Source organism: Herpailurus yagouaroundi, unplaced genomic scaffold (assembly GCF_014898765.1).
Source record: "Herpailurus yagouaroundi ecotype Mexico unplaced genomic scaffold, PumYag 203, whole genome shotgun sequence".
NCBI lineage: Eukaryota > Metazoa > Chordata > Mammalia > Carnivora > Felidae > Herpailurus > Herpailurus yagouaroundi.
The window spans coordinates 27,209,163-27,222,580 of record NW_024412434.1 but is presented as its reverse complement, the minus strand read 5'-3'; the positions used below and the strand labels follow the sequence as shown (position 1 = coordinate 27,222,580).

At 47.6% G+C, this 13,418-nt stretch overlaps 1 protein-coding gene across 3 annotated transcripts in view; it reads left to right on the top strand.

Annotated features, from left to right (window-relative positions):
• TAF3 (TATA-box binding protein associated factor 3) overlaps nucleotides 1–10,445 on the top strand; it is a 183,844-nt gene extending 173,399 nt beyond the window's left edge. For all 3 annotated transcript variants that reach the window (XM_040451487.1, XM_040451485.1, XM_040451486.1), the window contains exons 5-7: nucleotides 4,974–5,229; nucleotides 8,661–8,767; nucleotides 9,619–10,445. In XM_040451487.1, the coding sequence (XP_040307421.1) occupies nucleotides 4,974–5,229; nucleotides 8,661–8,767; nucleotides 9,619–9,733 (478 nt within the window). In that variant the 3' untranslated portion in view covers nucleotides 9,734–10,445. The remainder of the gene's footprint in view (nucleotides 1–4,973; nucleotides 5,230–8,660; nucleotides 8,768–9,618) is intronic.
• Nucleotides 10,446–13,418: the final 2,973 nt, after the last annotated feature.

Below are 13,418 nucleotides of genomic sequence, written 5' to 3'. Positions count from 1 at the left end.
TCTTGGAAAACATATTACAAGTTGATGGCTCGTCAGTACTCTAAGAAATTTGTGATGAGATGACGGTAACACCACCGAATGTGATATTTTAATATTGTACAATGAAATGTGTAAATATTCGGAAGAGCTGCATAATTCAGTGAACCGATATTACAAACTAATGCATGATGTTATAAAATCATGGATGGGGGGCCGCCTGGGTGGCTCAGTCGGTTAAGCATCCGACTTCAGCTCAGGTCACGATCTCGCGGTCCGTGAGTTCGAGCCCCACTTCAGGCTCTGGGCTGATGGCTCAGAGCCTGGAGCCTGCTTCCGATTCTGTGTCTCCCTCTCTCTCTGCCCCTCCCCCATTCAAGCTCTGTCTCTTTTTGTCCCCCAAATAAGTAAACATTTAAAAAAAATTAATAAAATAAAAAAAAATCATGGGTGGGTAAAATAACTATTCAGAACGTTAGCACATCAATGAGTGTGATACGGTTTCAGATCACACATTGTGACTAACTTAAGAAGCTGTCACTTGTTGCATTTTTGGTGCAGTATCGAAGAATTTACACAATCATCTGAAAAGGCCATGAAAACACTCCTCCCCCCTGCAGTTACATGTGCACACACTAGGGTGATCTGCAAAAAATACAAAGGTAGTGTTAGTCTTCTCACAAAAATTTTAAAAAGAAAGAAAACGTTACCTGATAACATGTAATGCATTTATTATTCTTCCTTTTCAATGAATTACTAAAATAATTATTTTTTAATTTCTCAGTTTCGATTTTTAATGTGGCAAATATTGACAGATACAATGCACGTCAACAAAAGTTCTTTGAGTTTTTCAGCGGTTTTTAAGAACGTAGAGTGGTCTCTAAGACCAAAAACTTTGGGAATTGCTACTTCAAAATTTCTTTTAGTAAAGGTCCACTGTGGGTAAGTCCTTAGATCTTACTTTCTGGAAAATGTCTTTATTTCATCCTTATTCTTGAAAGATGTTTCCAAAGACAAAATGCATTGTTCTTCAACACCTCCAAGATGTTCTTCCACTGTTTTCCAGCTTCATCATTGCTGTGGAGAAGTCAGCTGCCATCTGTCTCTGAAAGTCACTCGTTCCCCCTGCCCGCCCCCCCCTCCACCCCTCGCCGCTTTTCGGACTTTTCTCTTTATCTATGATGTTTCATTGTTTCACTGTGATATGTCTAGGTGCAGATTTCTTTATCTCGCCTGGGATTTGTTGGGTTTCTTAAGTCTGTGGATTCGTATCTGCCATCACGTCTGTGAACGTCCTCAGATAGTCTTATTAACATTTTGTCTCTGCCCCATTCTTTCTCTAGAATTATGATTAAATGTGTAGTAATTATGAGGTATGTAGTAATTTATTCTGTTCTCTCCTTGCCCCTCTAAGCTACATTTTAGATTATTATTCTTCTGTCTTATTATTCAGCTTACAGTTCTCTCATTCTGCTGAGAATAAATTTGAGTCCATTTGTTGTATTTTTCATTTCTAGGTCAGTTTGTTTCTTTCAAATCTGCTAGATGACTCTTTATAACCTTCTATTATCTGCAGATAATGTCATGCTTTGCCTTTTCTTTTTTTAATGTTTATTTATTTTTGAGAGAGAGAGAGAGAGAGTGTGTGTGAGTGGGGGAGACACAGAGAGGGGGAGAGAATCCCAAGCAGGCGCCACACTCATCATGGATCCCAGTGTGGGGCTCAGTCCCACGAACGTGAGATCATGACCTGAGCCGAAAACAAGAGTTGGACGATTCACGGACTGAGCCACCCAGGTGCCCCTAGTTTTATTTTTTCAAGATTTTATTTTTACGTAATTTCTACATCCGACATGGAACTCAAACTCACAACCCCAAGATCAAGAGTCACACACTCCACTGACTGAGCCAGCCAGGCATCCCTGCCTTTCGTTTTTTAAAACAGTGTAAGCAGAGTTGTTTTATAATTAATAATTCTAGTCTCTGTAATCTTCTGGTTCTCCCTGATGCTACCTTGGCTCCTCGTATGTTTGGCTTTCTTTAAGATTATGTGCTGCTTTGTTTCCTAATACTTCTCTGCATTAATAATATAAGGCCTACGTTTTAAGTTACCTCATCTCAAGATGATTAGTGCTGGGTACCTGGGCACATTGCAAACCCAAAGTACCTTAAATGTAGCGTCCTGGACCACAGACCTAAACATTCACTAGGCTTTGATTAATTCTTAATCAGTCTAGTGGCCTCTTGGGAGTTTGTAATGTGGGGAGGGAGTTCTGTCAGACTTTCCACGTTGGCAGGCCCCAGGCTTTGAAACCTGTCCTCCTTATCAAAACCAAAGATCAGATTTCCCTCATGCATAGGTGCCCTCAGGCTGACACATCTACGTTCTGCTTAACCTCTCTGGTTCCTGCTTTTCCTTTAGTTTCGGTCCCAGCACCTAGATTTCAAACCATTATGGGAAACTACCTCCAAAAAACAGCGTGTAAAACGTTAGTCTAGCCATAAGAATACGAAGTGCTTGCACATGAGGATATAAATGCCTTAGCAATAACTTTGAACTCCCACCTTACGTATTAGGCAGCACACGCCCAGCAAGCGGTGAGAGAGACAGTGTTGTGTAGTTGTTAAGTTCACAGGCTCTGAAATCAGACCGCCCGCGTTTAAATTCTGGCTCCGTCTCAGGGCGCCTGGGGGACTCGGTCGGCTGGGCGTCCGACTTCAGCTCGGGTCATGATCTCACAGCTTGTGCGTTCAAGCCCCACGTCGGGCTCTGTGCCGACAGCTTTGGATTCTGTGTCTCCCTCTCTCTCTCTGCCCCCCTCCTCCCTGCCCCTGCTCTGTCTCTCAAAACTGAATAAACATTTAAAAAATTTTTTAAATTCTGGCTCCGTCTCCTAGCAGTCTGTGAATTTGTACAGGATACTTGATCTCTCTGTGCCCTGCTTTGCGAAAGGACAGTCTTGGGTGTGTTTATCTCATGGGGCTGACGTGAGGATCAAGGGAGTAAGGCACGTGAGTATTTAGCACAGTGCCCACCGTGCCGTTGGCTTTCAAGTGCTTAGAACATGCAGTACTTAGTAGGAGTCCGGTCAGTATGCACCGTGAATTGTGTTAAGTGTTACTGAGCATCTTCTCCACCAACAGCCTATGTTACATTTTCTTGGTTTTTGGCTACATTCGAGTCAGCAAGACAGTCATACTCGTAACTCAAATGGAAAACAGCATTAATTATTCGTTTACATGGCGAAATTTTTAAGATAGTTTAACGTTTTACAAGCTTCTAATCAGAATAGCAAAGAATCGATGCTTCATAGTGGAGTGCTTTGTCAACCAAGACTCTAAGAAGGTAGAAAAGCATACAGGCCTGGTAATGGCGATGTGGGGTTGTCATGAGCAACAGCCGTGCATATAATGCTGGCGTTCACACTCTACATTTGATAGTGTTTGACAGGTTTCTCTGAAATTCAGGTTCTCACTGTGACCCTCAGAGGCAGCTGTCTATTTCCACAGTGTTGATCAGCAAAGCAGGGCTTGGAAAGGTTAGTGTCGGATAGTAGAAAGAGGAGATAGGTTGGTGCGGTCATTTTAAGGAACAGCTTGGGATTCCTGGTGAAGGTGAGAATGTGCATGCCCTGTGACCCAGCAACTTCATCTTCCCAGGAAGATAGCCTGGGGAAGTTCTGGAACGCGTCCCAAGTTAACATGTAACATTTACGGGATAGTATGTTTTAGCCTCAGTAAGGGAATGGACACAAACCCTTTGGCTTTATTCATAACCATGGTACAGCACTCCAAGTAAAATGAAAAATACAGATCTATGTGTATCAGTGTGGATGAATCAAGGGACATAAAACTAAGTGGGACACTGGCAGGTAAGTTCTGGAGACCTAATGCAAAGAGATTATAGTCAACAGTGCCATATTAGAAGCTTCCAAGTGGCTGAGAGTAGATCCGAAATGTTCTAAACACAAAGACAAATAATTATGTGACATGACAAAGGTATTAGCTGATTATGAGCTACAGTAATCAGTGTAACATATAAATGTACCAAACCAACACTCCGTATACCTCAAACTAACACAAGGTTATATGTCCGTTATATCTCAATTAAAAAAAAAAAAAAGGAAAACTAGTTGCAAAGGATAAATATGGTGTCATATTGTGTATATAGTCAAAGAGCATAAAACAGGAGCGCAGTATATATTGTTTGTGGGCATCTACAAAAAGCAGAGATACAAAAAGGTACCTGCCAGCTTGAGGACAGCGGTTACCTCCGGAGGAGGGAGATCTAAGCAAATGGGGCCAAGGATCGATGTCCAGTTAGCTCTGTTTCCTAAGCTGTGATACTGGTTTTCTCTCTGCTTGCAATTATATATAACTTTTTTTTTTCAAATAAGGGAACGTTTTTTAAAAAATGAAAGAGTTTTGGAATCCAATAGACCTTGGTTCAAAGCCTGCCACCCATTTGCCCCATTCCTTCCTCTCTCCAATCCCGTGACCTCATCTGTGAAATGGGATCACGGTAACTTGGTTTGAGGACCGGTGGAGGTGACACACGTACAGTGTCCAGGATCATACCTACCTTCGTACAGGTGCTCGGGCACCGCATCCTCGAGTGCCTTCCCCCGCTCACGCGGCCAGCCTGGGGCCGACCGAGGCTCCGAGCTCGTATGTCCGGGCTGGAGTCCCTGCCGGTGAGTCCTGGGGACGCACGTGTTCCGGGAGGGGCCGCACCTCCCCGCCCGGCTCCGCCAGCTGCAAGGACGCAGGAAGGGAGCCCGGCCGGCCTTGCCCGCCCCCGGGAGCACCCCTCACTCCCGCCACGGACCCTTCTCCCCCCGGCCTGACTCTGACCAAGTCCGGTGGGGCCCCGGATGCTCGCTCGGAAGAGAGTTTTGCTCCTAGAAGAAGAAAGTTACTCTGTGATAACGTTTTAAATGCCTGGTGTGAGCGCGCTAGCCTGTCGTGACTTCTCCCTTTCTGTCTCTCGTTGACAGTGTCATCAGCAAAGTGGTCCCGGCGCCCGAAGCCAAGCCGGCCCCTTCTCTGAGCAGACCCAAGACCCCGCCGCCCTCAGCCGCCCCGGCCCCCGCGCCCGTGCACGTGGCCCCCGCCCCGGTGCCTTCGCCGCTCCTCCCGCCGTCGGCCGCGGCCCCCGCCCTGATGCCCGCCCCGGCCCCCGCCGTCTCTGGCGCCGGATCGTCCAAGGCCCCGGTCCGGAGCGTGGTGACGGAGACCGTGAGCACTTACGTGGTGCGCTGCCCTTTGCGTGTGCACGCTTGCAGGGAGGGGGGGCCCAGGAGCGCACTCTTCCCCCGCGACGGGGCTTCCCGCCGCCCCGCGGGCCGTGCGTGTCGCTCCCCGATGTCGGACGCGGCCCTTGAGGCCTGGAAAGGCATTTCCGTTGCACATGCAAGCCTTGGGCTGAAGGGCATGAAGGTGCTGACGTACTTAGTCTCACCAGACGTCACGCATCGCTTGCCGTTCCTTGGTGCCGTTTCTTACCGCCCAGCGTCCGCGTCTAAGTATCGAGATGAACAGTGATTCGGCCCCACGTTGGACTTCTCCATCCGGCGGTGAAATTGCTCACGGACGCGTATAATTTGCATAACGTACACGGATCCTCAGGGCCCGCCGCCGGCCCCAGGTAGCCGCACGGCTGACAGTGCTTGGTGGGCCGAGGCCCAGAGTATGCCAGGCTTGCGTGTTAAATGGAAATGAACTTCCGGACACAGCTTCCTGGGTGTCCAGGCGTGTCCTCGAATGAGTTCCCGTCGCTGTCCTGGGACTGTTTCCAGCTCTTTTCCCCGTACCTAATAGCGTCAGGTCCCACTCTAAAGCCTGAAGTCAATCTCGTAGTGAAGGAGTGTCTTTATAAACACGTCCTTGGGGCACCGTGGAGTGACATACACACGACAGAGGGATTTGAGGCACTTACAGGTGCACGGGGTCCCGGTGCGGATCTGACCACCAAATACGCAGACTGGGATCTGTCCGCTTACTGATGGCCCAGATCCGTCTGAATAGATGTGATCGGCCAGTAGGACTCGTGGTGTTTGCTACACATTCTTGAAGGTGTTTTAGGAGGAAATTTCAATAAATAGTTTAGGCACTATAATGATAGAAAGGATGAGAAGGAAACCCCAAAGGTATTGAGAGACGACATAAAGATGTGAAAAATTAACAGAAAAATACTAAGTTGGCAACTCAAGACAAAAATAGAAGATGTGATAAAAATCTGTGGTCATCAAATTGGCCCATTCTAGCGGCACCCAGGTGGCTCAGTCAGTTAAGCATCCGGTACAGATTGATTTCGGCTCAGGTCCTGACCTCGCAGTTTGTGAGTTCGAGCCCCACATCGGGATCCATGCTGACAACCCAGAGCCTGCCAGGGATTCTGTCTCTCTCCCTCTTTCTCTTCCCCTCCCCCTGCTTGCTCTCTCTCTCCATCAAAATTAATTAATTAAAAAAAAAATTTTGACCTGGGGCACCTGGGTGGCCCGGTCAGTTGAGCCTCTGACTTCAGCTCAGGTCATGATTTCACCATATGTGAGTTCGAGCCCCACCTCAGGCTCTCTGCTGTCAGCGCAGAGCCCTCTTCGCTCTGTCCCCCTCTCCCTCGGCCCCTCCCCTGCTCATGCTTTCTCTCTCAAAAGTAAACATTTAAAAGAAATTGGGCCATTCAAGGACCAAGTTCTAGGTGTTTAACTGAGGGCACATCACCCCAAGATGGGCTGATGAGGAAAGTTTACTTAACCTCTTCGGTCTCCATTGCTTCATCTGTAATTAGGGGGCTCCAGTGAGACTAGATGATCGGTACAGGATGTTATAGCCCAGTTTCTGGTTCTCAGTGGATTTTCGGGCTTACTCCCCGGAGATGAATCTGATTGGCATGGATAACATGGAAGCAAAGCCTCTTTATCTCCTCGGCGACATTTTGTAGACAGAAGACAAAACGTGTGATCGGGAGGAAAAACATAGGCAGTAAGGGCAAAAAAGGTTGATTTCGTGACTGCCTAACAGTGGGACTTTGGAACTGTCACTTCGGTTCCCCTAGCTCCAGCCCCCCATTCTTAACCTACCCAGTGCTTGTTTCAGGATGGCTGAACAAAGCCAGATGTTTGAAAGAACTCAGTACCCTGGTTGCTGTTAGCTATTAAGGATGCTCTGGCAAAGTTCTCAGCAGCAACAGAGTCACGGCCTCCTAATTTCAAGAGAGGTCAGCCAGCCAGCCGGGCTGGCCATGCATGGCAGCTTCAGGGCATAGGGTGCTGGACCAGGGTTAACCCCAGAGAGCTGGCACACGGTAACAGGTGGTTCTCTCCCCTCAGAGTTAGAGAGGGCTGAATCAGATGCAGCTGCCCACAGGTTTCTTTAGGAAGCTTCCGTATCACGTAGCTTGCCTTCAGTAGACTTCCAAAAATGGTGGCCTTCAAATAGCCCATCAGTGGAATGAAACGTGTTCCCCCACGACCCCCGTCGCACGCCACGAAAGCCACTCTTTCTGCATTCTAGCCAGGGTACTATCTGCAAGTGTAGGCACAGACCACACCTGCAGCACAAACTCATCGAGACTATTGGCCGCGTTATTATAAACACTTTGGAAAAGTAGCTAGTAGTCGTGGCTGGGTTTTGAAGGCTCATCCTAGATTTGTTTCTTCCAAACTGGTTTTGTAACCGTGGAATTTGAGGCAGTGATATCATTAGGGATGCTTCCTATTGGGAACAGCTCAGTTAAGTGAAGCAAACTCCAGGGCACCGCACATTTATGGCAGAATAATGTTAACATGTGTAGCTCGGCCTCTCGCATCCCCCCTTTTATTTGCCCTTTAGTTGTTGTGCTTTACTGAAAATGTCATAAAGGGAATGGAAAGTTACTTAGTAACAGCTCTTTTATATCCTTGATCTTATCAGCTAGTTCAGGACAAGTGCCTGGCTAATAAGTAATAAGGTGATCCACGCACATTTGGCTGGATTCAGTAATTCCACGTCTGTGAACGTGACTGAGGAAATTGCATATACTTGAGCTCTGTAGCTTTCAAAAATATCAACTGTTACAGCCATAATGACCCTAAACGTTACCAACTTAACATGTTGACACTAGTTTTTTTAGATAAAAGTGGCCATGGGTCATACTGCTCATAGAACTGGTTATAAAAACACCTTGTTTTTGTGACTTACAAGAGAGTTTAAAACACTCATTAGAAGGGTGCCTGGGTGGCTCAGTGGCTAAAGCGTCCGACTTCTGCTCAGGTTATGATCTCCCGGTTTCTGAGTTCGAGCCCCTGGTCGGGCTCTACACTGACAGCTCCGGGCCGGAGCCTGCTTCTAATTCTGTGTCTCCCTCTCTATCTCTGCCCCTCCCCCACTTGCACTCTGTGTCTCTCAGTCTCTCAAAAATAAATAAATGTTAAAAAAAAAATTAAAATACTCATTAGAAATGCCTTCTCCTTGAGTATTTAGCAGCTCCTTTCTGCCTCCTGTGGATCCCAGGGTACTGATGATCGCGATCATGGCCTTAGCAAATTGTCAAGTCACTTTTTCTCTTTTCAGTTTAACTTGTTTATTAGGTTCACAGTGTAAAGTAATCATTCTTATGTTGCCCTCTCTTTGGTTTTTTTTCCCCCCATTCCGCCTGGTTTCCCCCTCTTCCCTCCCCCCCACCCCCTACTTAAAAACCTCAGATCCGAGATGAGTGGGGGAATCAGATCTGGATCTGTCCCGGGTGCAACAAGCCGGACGACGGCAGTCCCATGATCGGCTGTGACGACTGTGACGACTGGTACCACTGGTGAGCGCTGCGGGCGGGACTCGGGCAGGCGCACGAGTGATGGGTCCCTCCCGGACCCCCTCCCGGCGCCACTGCTGTCCTGGGAGCCGCCTGAGGAGCAACAGCACGATAAGATTACGACGTCATTAGTGTTAAGTGCAGAAATCAGGAATCTCTGGACGGTTGTTCTGCAGCCTAAATTCCACATGTTTTGTTTAGCTTATATGTCCTTCTTGTTTAAAAAAAAGGGGGGGGGGGGGGTAAAGGTTTCCCTTTCCTTTCTTTCCAGTAACTTTCTATAAGCTGCAGCACTTGACAGGAACATCGAGGTAACCCCTTGGCATACACGTCACAAAGCGGAGGCATGAACGGAGGCGTGTCCGCTCTTCACAGCTCCCCGCCAGCTCCCCCACAGTGGAGAAGCATCCAGAATGCGTGCAAATCACCCTCTCACCGTACAGTGTAAAGATCAGATGTAGACAGACAGAAATCCATTCGGCCACAGGACACAGGACACCCAGGAGATAAACACGGGCCGCTGCTCGGAAAAACCAGGCCGCTGGTGGCTGCAGGGAGCCCTCCTTCATTCCTGCAGCGGGGCCTCGGGGAGGGCCCCGGCCCGAGAGGGGAGGCCACAGCCTGACGGGGGAGGCCACGCGGCAGCCCTGCTCCGGGAGCTAGAGCTGTTGTGGCCTGGGCTCGGCTGAACGTACTAGAGGCGTAAAAATCACTCAGTTGTTTTCAACTTACTTAAAAAAAATTTTTTTTTCAATTAAAACAGTCGCTTCAGAACATAGGGAGGCAATCTACACATAAGTGAAGTTTGGTTATCCAAACAAATGCCTTTTTCTTTCTCCTTTCCAACCACGTAGGCCCTGTGTGGGAATAATGGCCGCACCCCCGGAAGAAATGCAGTGGTTCTGCCCCAAGTGCGCCAACAAGAAGAAGGATAAGAAGCACAAGAAGCGGAAGCACCGGGCACACTGACCGGGCACGTTGACGCCGCGCGGCGCCCGCGAGCCTCGGAGGGAGGGGCCGCCGGCGTCGGGAGGCCGAGGACGCATGCGCCGGCGCCGGCTCCGCCCCGGCCAAGCGGCGTGTGACGGAGGGACGCGTGACGGGCGAGGACGGCCACGCCCCCGCTTTCTATTACCAGTGACAAGTATTACTAATAAAAAGACCGTAATCCTCCCTTTTGATTTTCTTTATTCTCTCTCCAGGGCCTTTTCATGAAGGTTATTAGACGAGAAGATAAAGTGTAAGCTGCCTCGACTGTAATTTAAGGACATCGTCCGTCTGTATACAGTTTGCGACCTCTCTCCCGCTCTAGTGAGATAATCCTAATACCAGAAAAGGAGCTCCGGACGGAGTGTTGCTAAATATTTTTGTGACGAGAATATATGAAGCTTCCCCATCCCCCCTCCCCCCGTTTTTAGTACTAACATGTAAAATGTTCAGGCTTTTGTGAAATACCTTCTATTTTTTAAGAAAAAGGTTTCTATCATGTCCCGTTTGCTTTGGCGCAGATTATTTTTGTTGACTCGCACGCATTTTCTACGTTGGTCGCATCCTAGCCGTGCCCTTCTCGAAACTGCTGGCGTTCTCCTCACCGCTCCTACACTTCACCGACTTGTATAAAACCTCCCAGACTATAGAAGATCTCCCCTGCTGTAAATAATAAATATTTATGAAGTAGTTATTTTTTAAATTTTTATCGTGTTTAATTCTGGCTTTCTCTGGAATCCACCGTGATTTCAGCCATGTCTGTAATTCCTGCTGTACATAAGCGAAGAAGGCTAGAAAACAGAGCCATAGTTCCGAGTGATCTACCTTGAGCTGGCCCCGCACCGGGCCCCCGCACGCCGTGGGCACCGGGGCCCTAGCAGTTGAAAGGAAAACAAGGCAATTTAAATTTGTAGTCCATGATTCGAAATTGTTTTGGTATCTGTACGTCTCTTTGACTGACTTTTATTAAACGGACGTGTAGATTCCCCCGAGAGAAAACAAAAACAAAAACAAAACAAAAAACATATACTGTAGCATTTTGTGTTTATATTGTTTTATTTCTGCAAATCTGTTCATGGAGATTGTGGTTTAAGGCTGAAATGAAGTATATTATGAATTTTTTTTCTTAAAGAAAACTCATCAAATTTCAGGGTATCACAAAACTTTATTATATTCCTATACTGCCCACTATTTATTATATGTTATAGATGTCTGAGAGATAAACCAAATATTTTATTTTTAATGTAAAACATCAAATTTAACTTTATTAGCATATTTTAGCAACTTTGGAATAAATATGGACTTTTACTTGATTTTGAAATAATCCCGATTTGGGCCAGTGTAATGGATATCTTGAATGCTAGAATATGGGCTTTGAACCTAATACAAATATATTAATAGAAATTGTGATTTTTTTTTAAAGCCAAGTAAATTGCTATTAGTGTATGAATTAGTCATATTTTAAAACTTATTATGTGGTTAGAGAAATGAGGTCTTCTGCCATGAATGTTAAATTGCAAATCAGTGGAAATGGAACCGACCTTTTAAGGGCGCAGTATTTCACTGTCCTCCTTGTTCTAGAAGCCAAAATGTTTCTCTCCCTACAAGGAAACGAAGCATCCATGTTGAGATATGTGTTTTTTTGTTTTATTGATTTGAGATCATCGTAAATACTTTATACAGTATTTTCACATGCACAAATATACCCATTAGTGCTTTTTGGAGAGGGATGGGGGGTGGGGAAGTGCAAAATAAAGATTATTGGCTATTTCATAGTTTGCTTTTCCATTTTCTTTATTTAGGATTTAGTTTTTGAGGCATGGTCAGTGGATCTGAAGTTGCCACGTTTAAGTGAGCCGGTCATGCTACGGAAATAAGAATGGAGGTGCCTATATATAACTTTCTCCCCAATCCTACTGTCGAGAGACTTCAGCCCATAATACATTGAAGGAATTTCAATCAGTCGTTGTCCCTTGCTATTTCATGGTTGCTTTCCTAAATCCAGTTCATGATTTTATAAATGGCCTTTGCAATAATAAAACCAAAGAATCATTTTCAGGGGGCCGGAGAGCTCGAGGGATTAGTAATGGAATACAGAGCCTTTCACCTCTAGGTCAGTGAGTTGAATCCAGTCCAGGTCACCAGAGACTCAGAGTCGTTACCATCTTCTGGCTGCTCAGCGGCCTGTGCGAAACGGGCCAGTGGCCTCAGTCTCGAGCAGACGGCAGTCCCGGGCACCCACCAAAGGAAGTTCAAGAAACTGCACGGGGAAACGTGGGCACGAAAATAAAACACCCGTGTCACAAAGCAGGGTGGGAAGGCTGGGCATAGCCCTGCTCCGTGGAGTCGCATGCAGAAAAACAGATCTGTATCTTACAGACCGTACAGAGTGGAGGGGATTCACGTTGCTTAATGGAGCCCAAAGAAATCGGCGAAGACACGGCCCATACTGGGCAGGAGGGGAGAGGGACACGGGAAAGACCGTATAGGCCGGAGCAAAGCTTCAGGGGGCTCCAGGCATGAGAGGACAGTGCGTCTCGACTCCCACCGGCGAAGGCCAGCAGAGCAGCGGCAGTGTTAGGAAGTGCCGCGACAGAACGGGACGCCAGGGGACGGAAAGGCTCTGCCTCTGCAGCGGTGGCACGCTTCCCGGTGTCCTCACTGCACCGCCATCTGCCCTGGCCGGTCCACACTCTAGCCGAGGGGGGCTGGGGGGGACACATCCGGGTAGTGATTTTATCGAAGGAGGTGGTATTTAAGAAGCAGAGACACCCTCACTCTTGGAAACAAACTCCGGGGACGAGACCGTCTGCCTGCGGAGCCCCACGTGGCCGGCAGAGCACGACTTCTGGGACCCACACGGGGTTTCTCCTCCGAAGGCATCTGCGGCCAAGTACAGTGAAGATCTTTATCCTCCGGCTGATTTCGTGGTTGCAAACGTCCCGAAGAAAATCGGAGGGTATCAGAGCGTTCTGGCTTCGTCGGGCTTCTTTTCAGAGATAAAATACAGTGCCTTCCTTCACTGTATCACCTAAACCGCCTTTGTTCCCTTTTCAATAGGACGGTCCAACAAAGACCTACCAACCAAAGTAAAGCATAAAATGAACACCGAGATGTGGAAACGTCGCCAGTGGGAATGCTAATGAGTGAGGTTCACTAAAGGCACGCGGGCTAGGTTTTCAAGACAAATGCTTTTATGGCCCATCTCTTTAAATCACAGCACTTTTCTCTGAAAGGTTTGAGTCTGAGAGTAGAGGAGCTCCCCCGATGGAGGAAGGAGACAGATAATGTTCCGAATAAGGGCTCTTTCCACAGCAGGGTCAGCCGCTCCTGTCTCGCATCAGTGGTAGCTCAGACGTACGAAGTGACTATTTCGTCCACGCGTGCAGCCCAACAGAGGACACTGGAAATTCGATATTTAGACGGACAGCTGGACAGTTCCCGCGCAACATCACGTCAACATGACATGCGGCTTCCGAATGCTCGGCAGCTCCTTACCTCTGCATCCGGGACAACCCCTCCATTAGTTTCTTTTGTAGAACAGTTGTCAACGCTTCCATCTGCTCGGTCGGCAGTTTCCTGGGCGCCCTTCGTGGAAATCACAAAAATGGGTTAGACCCAAGTTCGGTTTCCCCCGGGGTCTGGCCCGCGAGGTCTGCCGGCCGCT